This window comes from Protopterus annectens, chromosome 8.part0 (assembly GCF_019279795.1).
Source record: "Protopterus annectens isolate FY-2018-M chromosome 8.part0, PAN1.0, whole genome shotgun sequence".
Taxonomy (NCBI): domain Eukaryota; kingdom Metazoa; phylum Chordata; order Ceratodontiformes; family Protopteridae; genus Protopterus; species Protopterus annectens.
Window position 1 is genome coordinate 422,945,169 of NC_056741.1, and position 14,956 is coordinate 422,960,124.

The window sequence follows — 14,956 nt, forward strand, 5'->3', positions numbered from 1 at the left end:
TTTAGTGATAGGTATTCTCATCCAGTAAACATGTATGTCAGCTTACAGACAATTGCAAGTACTACTAAGATAAGCGCTTACAATTTAACAACCTTTCTCATGCTTTCAGTTATAGCATTGTTTAAGGCATTATCAAAATGCCAAGATGACTATAAAGTAATGTAGTTAACAATAGTTTCATACCCATTTAAATTTAAAGGCTTAATGCTCAAAAATATTTACAGTAGCCTACCAGAAACTATACAACAAACTAAGAAGTGGCACACTATTCCTACAAGTTTTTCTCTGTTTGGTTGTAACCAGGCACAACAAGAAAGAAAGAACCAAAGAAAGGCATGAAAGAAGGAAAGAAGAAATAAAGAAAGAAAGAAAGAAAGAAAGAAAGAAAGAAAAAAAATCACATTTAAATAGCATCTCAAGCTAAGTATATTCAACACTCAATAAATGTTGGCATGTATGACTCCCTGACTAGGGTGAGAGCCAGCAGGCTAACCAAGCCATTCTGAGGCCAAGCAGAAGTTCTACAAAAATCATCAAAACTTGTCATTTCAATGCTTGCTCCTTCTTCCATCTGTCTTTTCTGAAGATTCTGTGACCATGCAGTGTGTGTGTGTGTGTGTGTGTGTGTGTGTGTGTGTGTGTGTGTGTGTGTGTGTGTGTGTGTGTGTGTGTGTGTGTGTGTGTGTGTGTGTGTGTGTGTGTGTGTGTGCGCGCACGCATGTGTGGTGGGTTACTGTTTGTAGGTTCCGTGTGTGTAAACTGTATGTGAATGTGAGTACTTATTTGTGAGTATGTGTGTATGTTTGCATGTGTGTATACATGAGTGTGTGTGTGTGTGTGTGTGTGTTTAATGTAAGTATGTGTTTGGGAATTTGCATTATGGTGACAGCAGTGTACCTGTATGTATGTGTGTGTGTGTGTGTGTGTGTGTGTGTGTGTGTGTGTGTGTGTGTGTGTGTGTGTGTGTGCGCGCACGCACGCGCGCATGTGTGCGTGCACTCGCCCACATATATATGCTTGTGTGGCATCAGAAACTCAATTACATAGCCCCCGACCAGAAGCAAAATTATTTCAGAAAACATATTTGTGCTGGCTAGTCACATTTCACCCTAGAAATCTATGGGGTGACTCTTGATCAAAGTAAATATAATCTATGAAATCATGGATGCCTATTGCTCTAAAAAATCAGTGGTACATATCTAGATTTTTAAATTTTCCTTAATTAAAATACATTTTTTCTGCATTCGTCCATAATGGAATTTAATTTCCAAATCCTTTAACAAACCGTAAACTAAATACAATGCTGACAATTTGAAACTCAATTTATGGCAACCTTTTCCTAATGATCAAGCTAAAAATAATCATAAACCTGCAAACAGACCATCAGATGTTTTCATCTCTTGACCCTTTTCCTGTTCTCATATTACTAATCAATATTTAGAATGTATCTCAGAGCAAGTATAGGTTCTGAAACAGATTGCACTGACACCATATTAGCTTATTAACTCACTGCTTTCTTCTTCTCACTAAATCTTAAGTTATATTTTATGAGGATGGCTGGTGTATCTGTGTGAGTGTGTATCTGCATGTGTCTGTGTGTGTATGTCTGTGTTTGTGTGGGATGATGAAACATGGCTTCCACCAAAAAATAGTAAAGTTGCAATACAGTACACGTGCCAACAAATCTAAACATTCTGCATACTTGATTGACCAGTATCTCTAACTGGAGTCTTTTCCAGCACTTACTAGAGTTATCTGCAGGACGGTTAGAAATTGGACAAGATCTGCTTGGATGAAGCTGAAGAATGGCTTTGGGGGACCCATGGTATCATTCTTCATAGGTTTAGTCTGAAAGAGAAATCAAATAGGATAAATTAGAGATAACGATGTAACGTGACTATTGTTATATGCATGTATAGACTAAGTGCTGTCTATTGTCTTTATGTAAATTTGAATGAAAAACTCCCATCCAGATTATATTCACATTTACCAACCTAGATTGTTTTGTCTTTTCACAAAAACTCCTTCTGTTTAGCTGGAGTATTTGGACCATACATGTATATTAAATTAAACATTATTTTTGTAACCACCATTAATCAAAATACATTTTTTTGGATATATAGGAATCAGACCCATAAACTCACTATTTTTATTTTTGTATTAACATCATGGCAACATAACATTTTTCTTTTGTCAATGCCTCTATCAGTGTACTTTGCCAAATTGCCTCAAGTTCAGCTCTTCATTCCATGCTTGGTATTCTAACATCTAATAAACATATCATAGCACATGTTAAAGTCCTACATGGCTAGTCTTCAGAGGAAATATCCTATAATATTCACATTTAAAGAAAGAATTGCATATATTGCCAATTTCTTCCTTGTTTTCTTTTTTAACATCTATAAAGGTTATTTTCTATTCCATGTATTATCCTGATTACCAATGGTTCCCCTTTTCCCGTGAATTTTCATTTTATGCTTGATCTATTTCTGAAACTACTTATGCGTTTGCAAGTAACATCATTTCATCACATAAAGATTTTGCGCTTGAAATTTTTGTTCATTTTATTACTTTCTGTATTCTCTAATATTTCGTCTTCTTGCTCTGTCACTTCATCTTTCTCCCCACAGACAAACCAAATGTTAGAATTACTTGCACATTTAGTTAATATTACTTAACAATTATGCTTGGTATGCCCTCTCCCCCCACATTGTTTACATCTTTTTTTTAGTGCAATGTGGAATTAAATCACCAAAGACCTACAAAAATAGCATGCTTTATGCTGCAAGAGTATATCTCAATGTGCCCCCCTAGAACCAATTAAATTTACTATATTATTCAAATGGACCAACTTATCTTTTGAATGTAAGGCAACCCATGCCTCCCATAATTTTCTTTGTCTTCCTCTTGTGCCCTATAACTTTTTAAAACTCACGCACAGTTTCATGGTACTCCTTTAGAAAACATTTTATGTTCACTACTTTCAAAACGTCAGCCTCCTAACTCTCAGGAAAACCCATTTTCTTCTTTGCAGATGTAGATGCAAATTTACATAGTCACACCATGGACCCTTAATGTATACTAGACATAAACAAGGACATAAACGTAACAGTCAGTTCAAATGATTTAGCCCCAATTTAAATTATTGTGCAAAGCATTAAATTCCCCAGAGTTGTATTCCATTGTTTCATGCACTTTAGTGATCAAAACCAAGCTGTTTTGTTTAGAATTTTTACCAACAGACCTTTGCACTCAAGAAAAGTAAGCTGCCCCTCTCTCTCATCAAAAACTCCTACAGCTGCAGAAGCTATTTCTATATGTGTTCTCTTCTGTATTGCACTTTTCTCCTTGTTGATCATTATGGATATTGACCCATACTGTTCTTGCATATTGCAGGAAATATTACCATTTGCATGACTGTCATCTATTCCCAGACACTATGGAAGAAACTAGTCCTGGAGTTGAGCAGACTGTACTAGCACATCTACATCATTATTCCTTTTTTTGCCATTTTGCATGACCCCTACCTCTCTCAGCTGACCATAAGCTCTTTGGCTGTGCCATTTTACATTAATTGTCCCCAGTACTATTCCCCAGGACTGCGAACACACTAATGATACTATGGGCAGGGGAAGTGTAGTGGAATAGCCTGCTGTGTCACATGTACTGGCTCTGTAAACAAGAATTTTTTTTTTATTTTTTGGTACAATCTAACTGGGAGGAGCTGGTGATGCCATGCATAACATTACATCCACACCCTTCAGTGCTGTAGTTTTACCATCAATCTTCCCCACAATTCTGGCACAGCTCCATCCCTAGGTATATATCTTCATTACAGGCAGACCTCCGCCTTCTTTCCCAGAGCTGGTGAAATGGTCCAAATCATTATTCTCCATGACAGCACTCCAATCCTTATTGTCAGCAGATTCCTTATCCCATTTATTTAACAAACTTCAAAATACTTCACCTGGCAATCCATTCTTAGACAGTCATAAATAATACCCCTGATTTTATGTTTTTTTTTTCTTTCGGTTTCCCTGAGTCAGCACAGCACTCTCACTTCATGTACCCATACTGCAGAGTAGGAGAATTTCCTCAGAATCTTGGACAAATTTTCCCTATGCAATATGAGTATCCCTTCTAGTTTCCTAAAAAGGTAGGCTACAAACCTAGTGGGATTAACCAGTCAACAAAATAAACATGAATACATACATAAATGCATGCATACATATTTAAGTAAATAAGTAAATAATAATTACATTTCACTGCATATTGATAGTTTAGATAGAGAACTAAAAGTTGTATGGTCTGTATGAGAGCTACAACAGACAGAGTTCTGGGTTAATTACCAATGTCATACTTTTGTTATGAAAAAGTATACACAGTACCATGCACCTAAAGGTGTGTAACTTCCTAATGTTGCTACAACTAGAAAGTAGTATTTATCCTCCAATGAATCATCTGGTACAAATTTCCCACTTCCCTATTGTACATAATCTTGCACAGGAAAAAAAGCATATACAATTTTACCACCTAAATGACACCTTTTCAACATGAAGCTTAAATTCCAGTGGAGAGAGCTGTGTCCTCTTGGTAATGTCAAATGCAGAATGCCTTTCAGAAATACCTTAACAGGTGGATGTGCCACTCTCTGCAGGAAGTAGCACACAAGTATATTTTACAGTGGCATACACGTTGAATGACTGGTACACAAAGGGTTTCTCAAAATTATGGTGAAGGTAGCTGTGTGGTTAAGGGAGTCAGGCATTTGGAACTTGACAATTTAAACAGCCAAATACTTTATAGGATGGCCAAGAAAACCATTGTCTTTTATTTATGAAGATAATATTTCTTTATATATACAGCCTTTTAGCTGCATCTACAATATTCTATATATGCCTAGGGATTAAAACAATGCTTCTCAAGATGGAAGATCAGGTTCCTGAAAATGTAGTGCAGTACACTTTTCTGCTGCTCAGTTAGAAAAGATTCAAGGGCATCATCTTGTTAAACTAGCCTGGAGTTATACTTTCTGCTAATGTAGATCAAGAGTCCTCTTCCTTTTGTCCCTGTCTGTACAGTTGATGGTCTAAATGTGTGGAAGGCACTGAAGCCTTGCACTGCCAGAGTACTATCTGCACTTGTCTTGGTAATGGCACTGATGTCTATATTCATCAAAGTGAGGAGAGCTTGTAAGGTGTGGAGTTTCTTGTTTAGGCTACCAGCATTCAGCAGTAACACCTTTAGGTTTCTTTGGATTTCATTTGCATGTCAGTAGGTTTGCCAGTTTGGCATTACCTAAAAAAGGCTCTAAGGGGTGGATAACGTTTTAGCCAATATTCAGAAGCTGGTGTGTGGGGGGGTGTAGGTGTATACCATCCTTTGCATAGCAAGGTAGCTTGTTAACCAAGTCCGCCCATGCTAACACATATTGAATCCCCTGGAAAGACACCAGAAACTAAGCCAATCATTGAAGTCAGTCATCTTTTGTTCATATTGCAGCATCATTCATGTGAAGGTAAAATGCTGCTCAATGCAAGGCACATCACTGCTTGAGACACATATCTAGAGAGATCAATAATGTCTCTCTTCATAGAGTCCAAGGATTATGTCTGAGGTCATTAATGCCAACATAGACTATGATAGAATCATTCTGGTACCTGAGTGGCTTGAGTGCATGTGTAACTTGGCTTATCCTCGCTCCAGATAAACAACTAACCTTTATCTTCTTGTTCAGATTGATGATTGGGGCATCTGTGCCATACAATAGAGTTCCCTATGACAAGAGTCCTGGGTAATGTGTTTGCTTGCCTTATGGGCTTTGCTTTTGGGGGTTAACTGGGTGTAGGCATATATGTGGTGTTTGTTTTTGCTTTTGGTGAGTGCTTTAGAGATTGTTGAGGATAGGCATTCCCATTTATAAACTTAGGAGGTCTTTGAGACTTGGGAAGTTTGCTTTTTACTGCCTAAGCACAAGTTGATCTATGTGTATGGTGGGCACTATATGTGGTGAATGTAGTATATGTGTGTGTTTTGACAACCTTGCTTGTATGCATTATTTTTTGCCTCCAGTAAAATTGTGCATGTGCATCTCTCATGTACTATGTTTCTTTCTTTAAGGATAAAATGGTTGTCTGTGAACATGAGACAATTGCTACATTGTCTCAGGATGCCATTATCTGCCAAGCTGGCTGTGAAGACATTTGAAAATTGAATATCCATGCTGTCCAGTCTTCTATTTGGGTGGGCTCCTGCAGTTTGTGGACTGGGTTATACAGAGATCTCCTTGGGTGGTCTCCAAGGATTAGCACTAGACTATGTTAGATTGTGCTAAGATTTGATATTAGTACTGGTCAACATACAGTCTAGCTGCCCTAAGTTTGTCTCCTTGCAATGGCTTTGTTTCAGCAACACTCAGTTACAAGTTTCAGTTCTAAGTAGTTTTATAGATTAAAATTTATTCAAGAGCAGTACTGGTTTGGAGGGTGGGCACTTACTATTATGGATGTATGGAAAACAATGGATGAGAAAAGTATTTAAACAGCTCACACAACAGACAATAGCAATGAAAGAGGGGAGTGAGGGACTTTGGAAGTTAGCTTACCAGAGGGGCAGAAGCCCGAGACATGTTGTTTTAAAACCACAACAGCAAAAGGAGTGGGGGAAAATTCAAGCTGCAAGAAGCAGAATTTACTAGAGTGGGATCCAATCAAATGAAGCTGGTATTGGAGCTCTAGTCCTGTGGTTACAATTTTAGAAACTTTAATTTTATGTCTTAGTTGGGTTGGGGGCAGACTCAAAGAAAAGGTGAAAGCAGTAGCAAAGTAAACAGAAAGACACTGAAATGCAACCTTAAGCAGGAAAATAATAAGCAGAATATAAGAATTTAGCAGAAAAAGTGGAATATAAACTAATAAAAATGTACTGAAGAAAAAGTCCTGGGGCAGAATTCACAATACTGCAATCCCTCCACAGACCAAGAAACCAGACTTTGCAAAAATTTATCTGTAACTCTGTTTATGGAAAAAGTACTGTATTAAATGAGCAAATGAGGCTCAAATCTGGAAGTAGTCAACAGCTCTGCCACATCTGTGAATGAAGTTACAGATGTAAGGCCCAGACAGGGTTCAAATACAAACAGCTAATTCTTATAAGTAATTCTACTTGTGGGGGAAGAATTGCAATATAATATATAAACAATGCTAAAATATTGCAATAATACACAATCTTCCCACCATTACAAATTAAGCTACAAGACTAAGGTCTAAAAACAAACTAAAAATGCAAACTGATAACTTTTTTGGCTAAATATGCAAAAACACATAAAAATATAAAGAAAAGTATCAGGACACAGGTCACAACGAGTGAATTAAAATATTTAAACAGATTTTAAATGCAACCTTTTTTCCTTCCTTTTGATGATTTTTTTCTCACACTTTAGGGATTTCCACACCTCTCAGAGTCTTGAATAAAAGATTTAGCTCCATAAATAAAATCCTTGTATTTGCTAAAGGATCTTCTATTGTGAAGAAATTCACCCATGGAAGTGAGGTAGTGGTGTATTGGGGATGGTAACTGTACCACAGAAAAATTGGAGACAGTGCTATCTTTATTATAAAGTTTAGTATGAATGTTTATTCATCTTAGCTTAAACATAAAATTAACACCAAACCTGTTATTTTTCCATTTAAAAAAAGTCAAAATGATGGGGGTACCCTGATATTCCAGAGTAAGCCGCATATAGTCCACATAACATTTTTATTCTAATAAGCTCAGGTTGTTGCATATTTCCTATTTATACAAGACCCATAAAAGGATTTGAATTGGGCATCACTAATGGTGCCCTAAAGTTGATGACAATACTCACCAAAAATGTAATTTATGCAAATATAAATACATTTCAAGAAAAAAATTGGGAGAAGTATGAATCATCTAAAAAGAATGCTGATGGTTGCAAAATCCATCTTAAGAGAGATTTTAGTATATAAATTTATTATATCATTGGTGACATAATACTACTAATTTGACCCCTCAGCCATCTTCAGTTTTAAAAGTAATCTCTCTGAGTCTCTTAGAATGGATTAATGTTTATCTACAAGGTGTGCAAGGTGGCAATTCAGAAACAGGTCCATTCCTTCACAATAACTATCACAATGTACAGTAACTTGATTTTCCTATTGGATTAATTATGCATTTATACAGTTTAGGAAGATAGTAGAAAGAGGCAATATTGTCATTATAGACTATAAGATCATTAGTATTTTTATCTGAAAAGAAAGCAACTCTCTCTCCTTGGTAATATATTTTCAATACTGTGGCTAAGGTTTTAAATTTCCTTTTACTGGAGGCTTAGTATGATCCTAATATTCTAAGAATCTATATGAACTGTTGAAAAGTAACTTTTGCATCAAGACTGTTTCTTTTATCTTTTCTCTGGTAAATATTCTCATCATGAAGATGTTCAAGACACATTTCATAATGCTGCAGCACATTCATAATTACAACATTCCGCCCTTTTTTGAAATGTTAAATAATAGTACATTTATCAAGTTCAAGTTCTTTTAATACAAATCACTTTTTTATTCACATGAAAAACAATATTATATTAGACTCATTAAATTTACAGTTATTTAAGGATAGGATGACATTTTTGAAAAGCAGTGTTTTAAATGGTGGCATAAAATCACTTTTTAGAAGAAGAAGAATATACTTTTTTTTTCCCCTACACCTGATTATAGGTGCCAAGGACACATAGATTTGTGCAGAAGACTATATAGGCACCCAAGATGGACAAAAAAATGAATAAATGAAGGGGAGGAAAGAGAAGTACAATGAAAGAAAAATGTAAATCTGACAAGTTTGATTTTTAGATAAGAACATTACGTTACATAACCTGATACAACTTACTGAGAAAATGTTTATAAATATGCTGTTTAAAAATACACTATCAGTAGGAATAAGTCACAAGTTAAAAACCATAAATGCTGTCCTCTAATTGCTACAACAATAAGCTGTGAGTACTGTACATCAACTGCATTAATCTAATGGTATATTACTTTCAAGGTTGAGACTAGGGATATGACTCAGCATTGTTTTTTGTAGAGAACTAGTTTGTTAAGCTTTGTCCATATTGTATATAGTAACATAAGGGGGACACCATGCTTTAAACCTTTACATAAAGTGAAAGCATATTTCAACATTAGAGGGATATTTATTGTACATACTAAATTCTCATTGTATTCCCCCATTTATTCCTGGTCCAGGGGTATGGTGGGTAGGCACAGAGTATGGACAGGACTATTTAGATGCTTTCCAATGACACTTTACAACAACACATGCAAAAACCACAAAACTAAACTAACATACAGATCAAGTAAAACAAGCAAATTTATCGCATAAATGTGGGAAATTGAGATGTGGAATGTTAAAGGGCTCCAAAATAAAGAAAAAAGGAAATTATTTTTGCATTTAGCTCTGAAATCCAAAGCTAATCTTATCTTAATACTGAACCTGTCTGCCAGGATGTAACCACAGAACAATGGACAGATATTGATAGAAAAAAGTGGATAAGACAAATGATAACTTCAGGAGACAAAACCAACAGTGCCAGGGTGGCTATAATAATCGAAAACCAATTTCAGGAAAAAAAATACTTGAAACTAAGGCTGATAAGGAGGGAAGATGGTGCTATGTAACTTTTACCAATATGGTATTCCCAAAACCCATAATGGTGTTAAATATATATGCACCTTGCAGTAATCAGCATCACTTTTTTTATGCCACTATACCCAATTCTAAATCATCTTGAAGACCACTATCTAATAATTGGTGGTGAATGGAATACATACCAAAATCCAGAAAAGGATAAATCCAACCCGACCAAACTACATAATAGACAAGCTACAATAGCTTTAAATGAAATTAAACAGGATTTTAAACTATATGACCCCTTCAAATATGAGGATAAAAATAACAAAACCAGCAAATTCACATACTATTCCCAATGCCATAAAATGTGGGCGAGTATAGACTTCTTTTTAATCTCTGACATATTATTAACTTGGACCCTACAATAGTCATACATACTAGATTTCTCTCGGATCATTCCAAAGTTACACTGAACATTAACTGGGACAAAAAATGGTTTCTAAACAATAAAGGTAATAATTGGTAATTAAATCCCAATCTGCTGTCAAAAATAGATGTAATAAAAGAGATGGAAGATATATTAAGAACATATCTTGCAAATATCCCTGACTCCCAAGTACCATGGGATATAGAATGGGCGGCAGCAAAGGCACAAATCAGAGGAACATTCATTAAAAAAGCAGCATATCATAAAAAAATCCAACTAAAAGAGGAACTTACAATAAAGGGGAAAATAGAACAACTTGAAAGGGAATTAATACATAACCCTAATAAGCAAACGGAAGTTGATCTCCTAAAACTACAAAGATACCTTTACAGGTTCGAAAACAGAAATGTATCTTTCTTATGAGACCAGGATGTTGGCCAATTACGCAGAAGAAGCCCAAATCCCATCTAGAGCTTTGGCCAGAAACATCTCTCAACATAAATCCTCCTCAGATATAATGGACGTAAACTATAGAGACAATAACTATACAAGAAATGAGGAAATTGTCAAAGTATTCGAACAAATATATACCCAAGCATATGGAGAACAAACTTTGTAAGCCTCTAAGGAAGATAGGGCTCTTTTTCTTCAAAAACTAAAATTTCCCAAACTAGATATAGATCAACAAAAAAAAAATAAATAACCAAACCCATTTCCATTAATGAGATAACCACAACAATTAAACAGCTAAAATCACATAAGGCCACAGGACCAGATGGTCTTACATCAGAATTTTATAAAGCCTTCAATCCACTGATTGCCAAATTACTATACAATGTGCTGAACTACATAATGAATAACAACATACATGATATTCATTTCAATGCCTCCAAAACTATTTTTATTTTAAAAGAACAGGCAGACGCCAAAAACCCAGATAGTTACAGACCCATCTCTCTTTTAAATATAGACACAAAGATCCTGATCACTATACTCACAACTAGATTAAAACATCTGATAGAGAAAATCATCTCTCCAGAACAATCTGGGTTTACACCATATAGACAAACCAGTGATAACATGCTAACACTGGAAGCATTGCTATCCTTTGCAAATCAGAGGAACATTAACATATTCGCAATGGTTGTAGATGCCCACAAAGACTTTGACAGGGTCAACCTGGAATTCTTACTGCAAACGTTACCTTATTTTGACATACCCAATAATTTCATACAGATCATCTAAATTCTTTATAGCAATCTATATACATCCCTATATATAAACAAAACATAGTCAAACAGAATTTTGATTAAAAATGCAACAAGACAAGGCTGCCCGTTATCACCTTGTCTCTTTAACCTATACCTAGAACCCTTATTCCTATATATAAAGCAAAATACATATCACAATCCCCCTTCAATACATAATTTCAAAGTTGATCTAAGTCGACCTTTACAGACTATCTAAACATATACTTTACTACACCAAACCCAGACATGACCAAATAAAAAATACAATTGAAATTCTCATACATGTCTAACTATAAATTAAATCTGAATAAAACTAATATATTTCCCTTACGGCCTCCCAGACTTATCTCTCTAATACCACTATTAGACAAAATAAAATTAAATGATGAAACTAAATACCTGGGGATTACTTTCTTTCAGAACAATAAGGAATTCTACCAGCATAATATAACCCTTAAATGACAAAACATAACACAAGACTGTACAAGATGGAACAACCTTAAGTTACCGTTTATGGCAAAAGTATCAATAATTAAAATGAACATATTACCTAGACTATTACACCTATTTATGACATCACAGATAACTATACATAATAAACTCTTCACACAAATTCATACCTTTCTAGCAAAATTTATATGGGAACCTAAAAAGACCTGAATATCCTACGAAAAACTAACACTTCCTAGGTACAAAGGGGGTCTGAATTTGCCAGATTTCAAAATCTACTACTCTATTATCAACACTAATAGAATACTAAGAATAGCAGAATATGACCCCTCAATAAAAACTTGGTCACTGGCTTGGGTGGCAATATACTATAGGTACATTAAAACATTAGACATCAATCCCAAAGTATTCCCCTTGCTAGACAAAAAAGACATACAAACCTACAATAATATAGACCCTCTAAAACATGCTATAAATATAACACAAAAACTTTTTCACTCCTTAAACTTCGGACAAGCTATGTTAATGCTACAACCCCTCCACAAAACTCCTAACCTAAACAAGTTGCTAAACCTAGATTCTTTCCCTAGGTTAAAGGACAAAAGAATCCAAGATATTTACCCTTTCCTCAACTGTACAATCCAAGAAATGAGAAGTAATCTAAATCTACCTAAAGCATATATAATAATTTTAAGACAAGTTAAAGAGTTGTGATCCAGTTACCTCCAAAACCTTACCATACTCAATACTGACATTGGAAACTGTGCCCTATTTTGGAAGACTATTCTAATGACAAGGAAAACTATAATGAACTCATACAAAATGATAGCTGATATCAAATTCCAGAAAGACCTTCTTTTCTCCAATTACTGGAAGACACAAAAACCAGACCTGAATGACCAGCAAATAGAAAGGGCAATCAATCTAACATTGACAAGTATACCACTTAAAAAACTCTCTTACACGCAGCTCATGATAAATAATAATGCATACTTCATCCCGGCAATTCTGCACAAATTCAAAGCATCAAAATCCCCATATTGCCTACACTGCATAGATTAGATAGCTGACCTAATGCATATATTCTGGAGTTGTAAATGCGTCTATAAGCTTTGGAATTCACTCAAGCTACAACTGCAAAAAATGGGGTATCAATCATCAACATTAACATGGGAATGTACACTCCTACATATTCCTCCATCTAACATATCAGGTAAACAAGCAAATTCACTCATAATGATTTTCTTACTAATGAAGCTATACATAACTCGCAAATGACTAGACCCTATAAGTATCTCTTGGAAGGAATTCAAGAAAATTGTGATCAAACATCTGTTAGCTCATAAAATAGTAATTGACAAAAGAAACAAAAACATGAAATCCCGAGCAAGCTGGGAACAGTCCTTTAACATCTTACTAGCATAAAACACCATCCACACCATACCTTAAGGGAACCAGAATTATACCCACAATTTCACAGCTTAACTATGGACTTGGAATAACTTGTGTATGTGCTGTTTTTATATTAACAAAAATAATTGGAAAGCATATTTGTGCATAATGTAAATAGGTATGTTGTATGACCTACATGTTTCTATATTATTTACAATATATAACACTCAAGTATGGTCATATTGTAAGTATAGAATGTATATGGTTTATAGAAATGCAAAACAAAAATAAAAATTGTTGAAAAAGAAGAATATATTTATCTAAACAGGCAGAGTCATTAAAATACCTTTTCATAACTATGTCTAAAAAAGAATTATCAATGTTAGAAAAATCAAACTCAGACAAATCATCACCTGAAAGTGACATATGATTAACAGTCTTATTGTTAACAGTTGAAGGTTCCTGATAAAAAGAGAAATGCAATTGAACATTCTATCATTTAATAATATTTGTAGGAACAAGCTTTAGTCCCAGTGATAACACAGTTAGTACATGCTGTCAAGATGTCCAATCCAGAAAGCCTAACTTTGCTATTGATATCACAGGTAAAGAAATCTCAGGCACAGCAACTTTCTTCTTATTGATAAAGTTCAGAGAAACATTCCTTAGTTGGATCTCCTATGTTTGTAGCCTGGTTACCCTCCTTATACTGTATAAAACAAGTTCCTACTCCATCCTTTCCCTTAGTAAAAAAAAAGAAGACTGGAGATATGTCGACACACTTCCAGGATAGTTTTTACTGTTAGAGATTATAGTTAGTAATAATAGTATAGTTACTGTTAGACTTGTTTCCATGGAGAAGGCATTAATAACCTCTGCATTGGCATCAGTGCTTTAATTAGGACTTTACATACCGCGTGTATCCCTTCTATAATGCTTCACATTATATTTCCTTCTTTTCAGAAACACAGTTTTAATTTCATTGAACATATTAACTAGGCATATAGAATTATGCAGGTGATTGTCAGAAATCTGATCTTTAAACCTAGTGTAAATTTCTTTAATTTCTCATAAAAGACATCTATTTTGATAGTGTCCCATTCATTAGAAATCTGCATCCACTTCAAAGCATGCCTATGCACAGGTAATGTGTTCCTTTTCTTAAAGCCAGCTGTTTAGTTCATCTTTTTCTACAGGCACTGAGTTGCTTTAAAAAGCATGCAGTTGCCATGAAACTATCTTAAATTCTTTATATTTCTTCAGTGTTGAAACATTAAATTAAACACTGGTGACCCAAGTCTCTCTCTCCAGCTTACTGATCAGTTCCTGCTATACCTTTATTATCTCTCAGTAACAACCTTGGCTAATAAAGTCCCCATCCAAAATCGTATCAGGCCCAGTCCGACTGGTAGACTCAGAAGTTGTATCAGTACAAGAAAACATTTAGACTGCTTTATATTACGAAATTCTTATTGTTTCTTAAAAGATGTGGAAATGTGGAAATTCCTGCAAAGGGTAAAAATCAAAACCATGATGTCTCTTTCTTTCAGTTTTGCTGTTACTGTGACTCATTGTTTTGCTGGCATGAGATGTTTTCATCTTGTATATCATAAAGGCTTATTTTCTGGTTGAGGTGGTCTTGATCATAGTATTATTATCATTACATGATAATGTAAGATGAGACAATCAATGGGTTCAGCACAAACTGAGCAGCTGGTACTTTTGAACGCCTCCAACAAGTCTCGGTGTCCTCATTAGCGATGAGTAGTAGAAAGTCTTTTCTGATGCA

The 14,956-nt window shown here is 35.0% G+C and overlaps 1 protein-coding gene across 1 annotated transcript in view; it reads right to left on the reverse strand.

Annotated features, from left to right (window-relative positions):
* Positions 1-1,719: 1,719 nt before the first annotated feature.
* The window catches only part of LOC122808244 (proline-rich receptor-like protein kinase PERK12), a 134,132-nt gene continuing 120,895 nt past the window's right edge, over positions 1,720-14,956 (reverse strand). The window contains exon 5 of the mRNA XM_044079207.1: positions 1,720-1,848. Coding sequence (XP_043935142.1) covers positions 1,720-1,848 — 129 coding nt within the window. The remainder of the gene's footprint in view (positions 1,849-14,956) is intronic.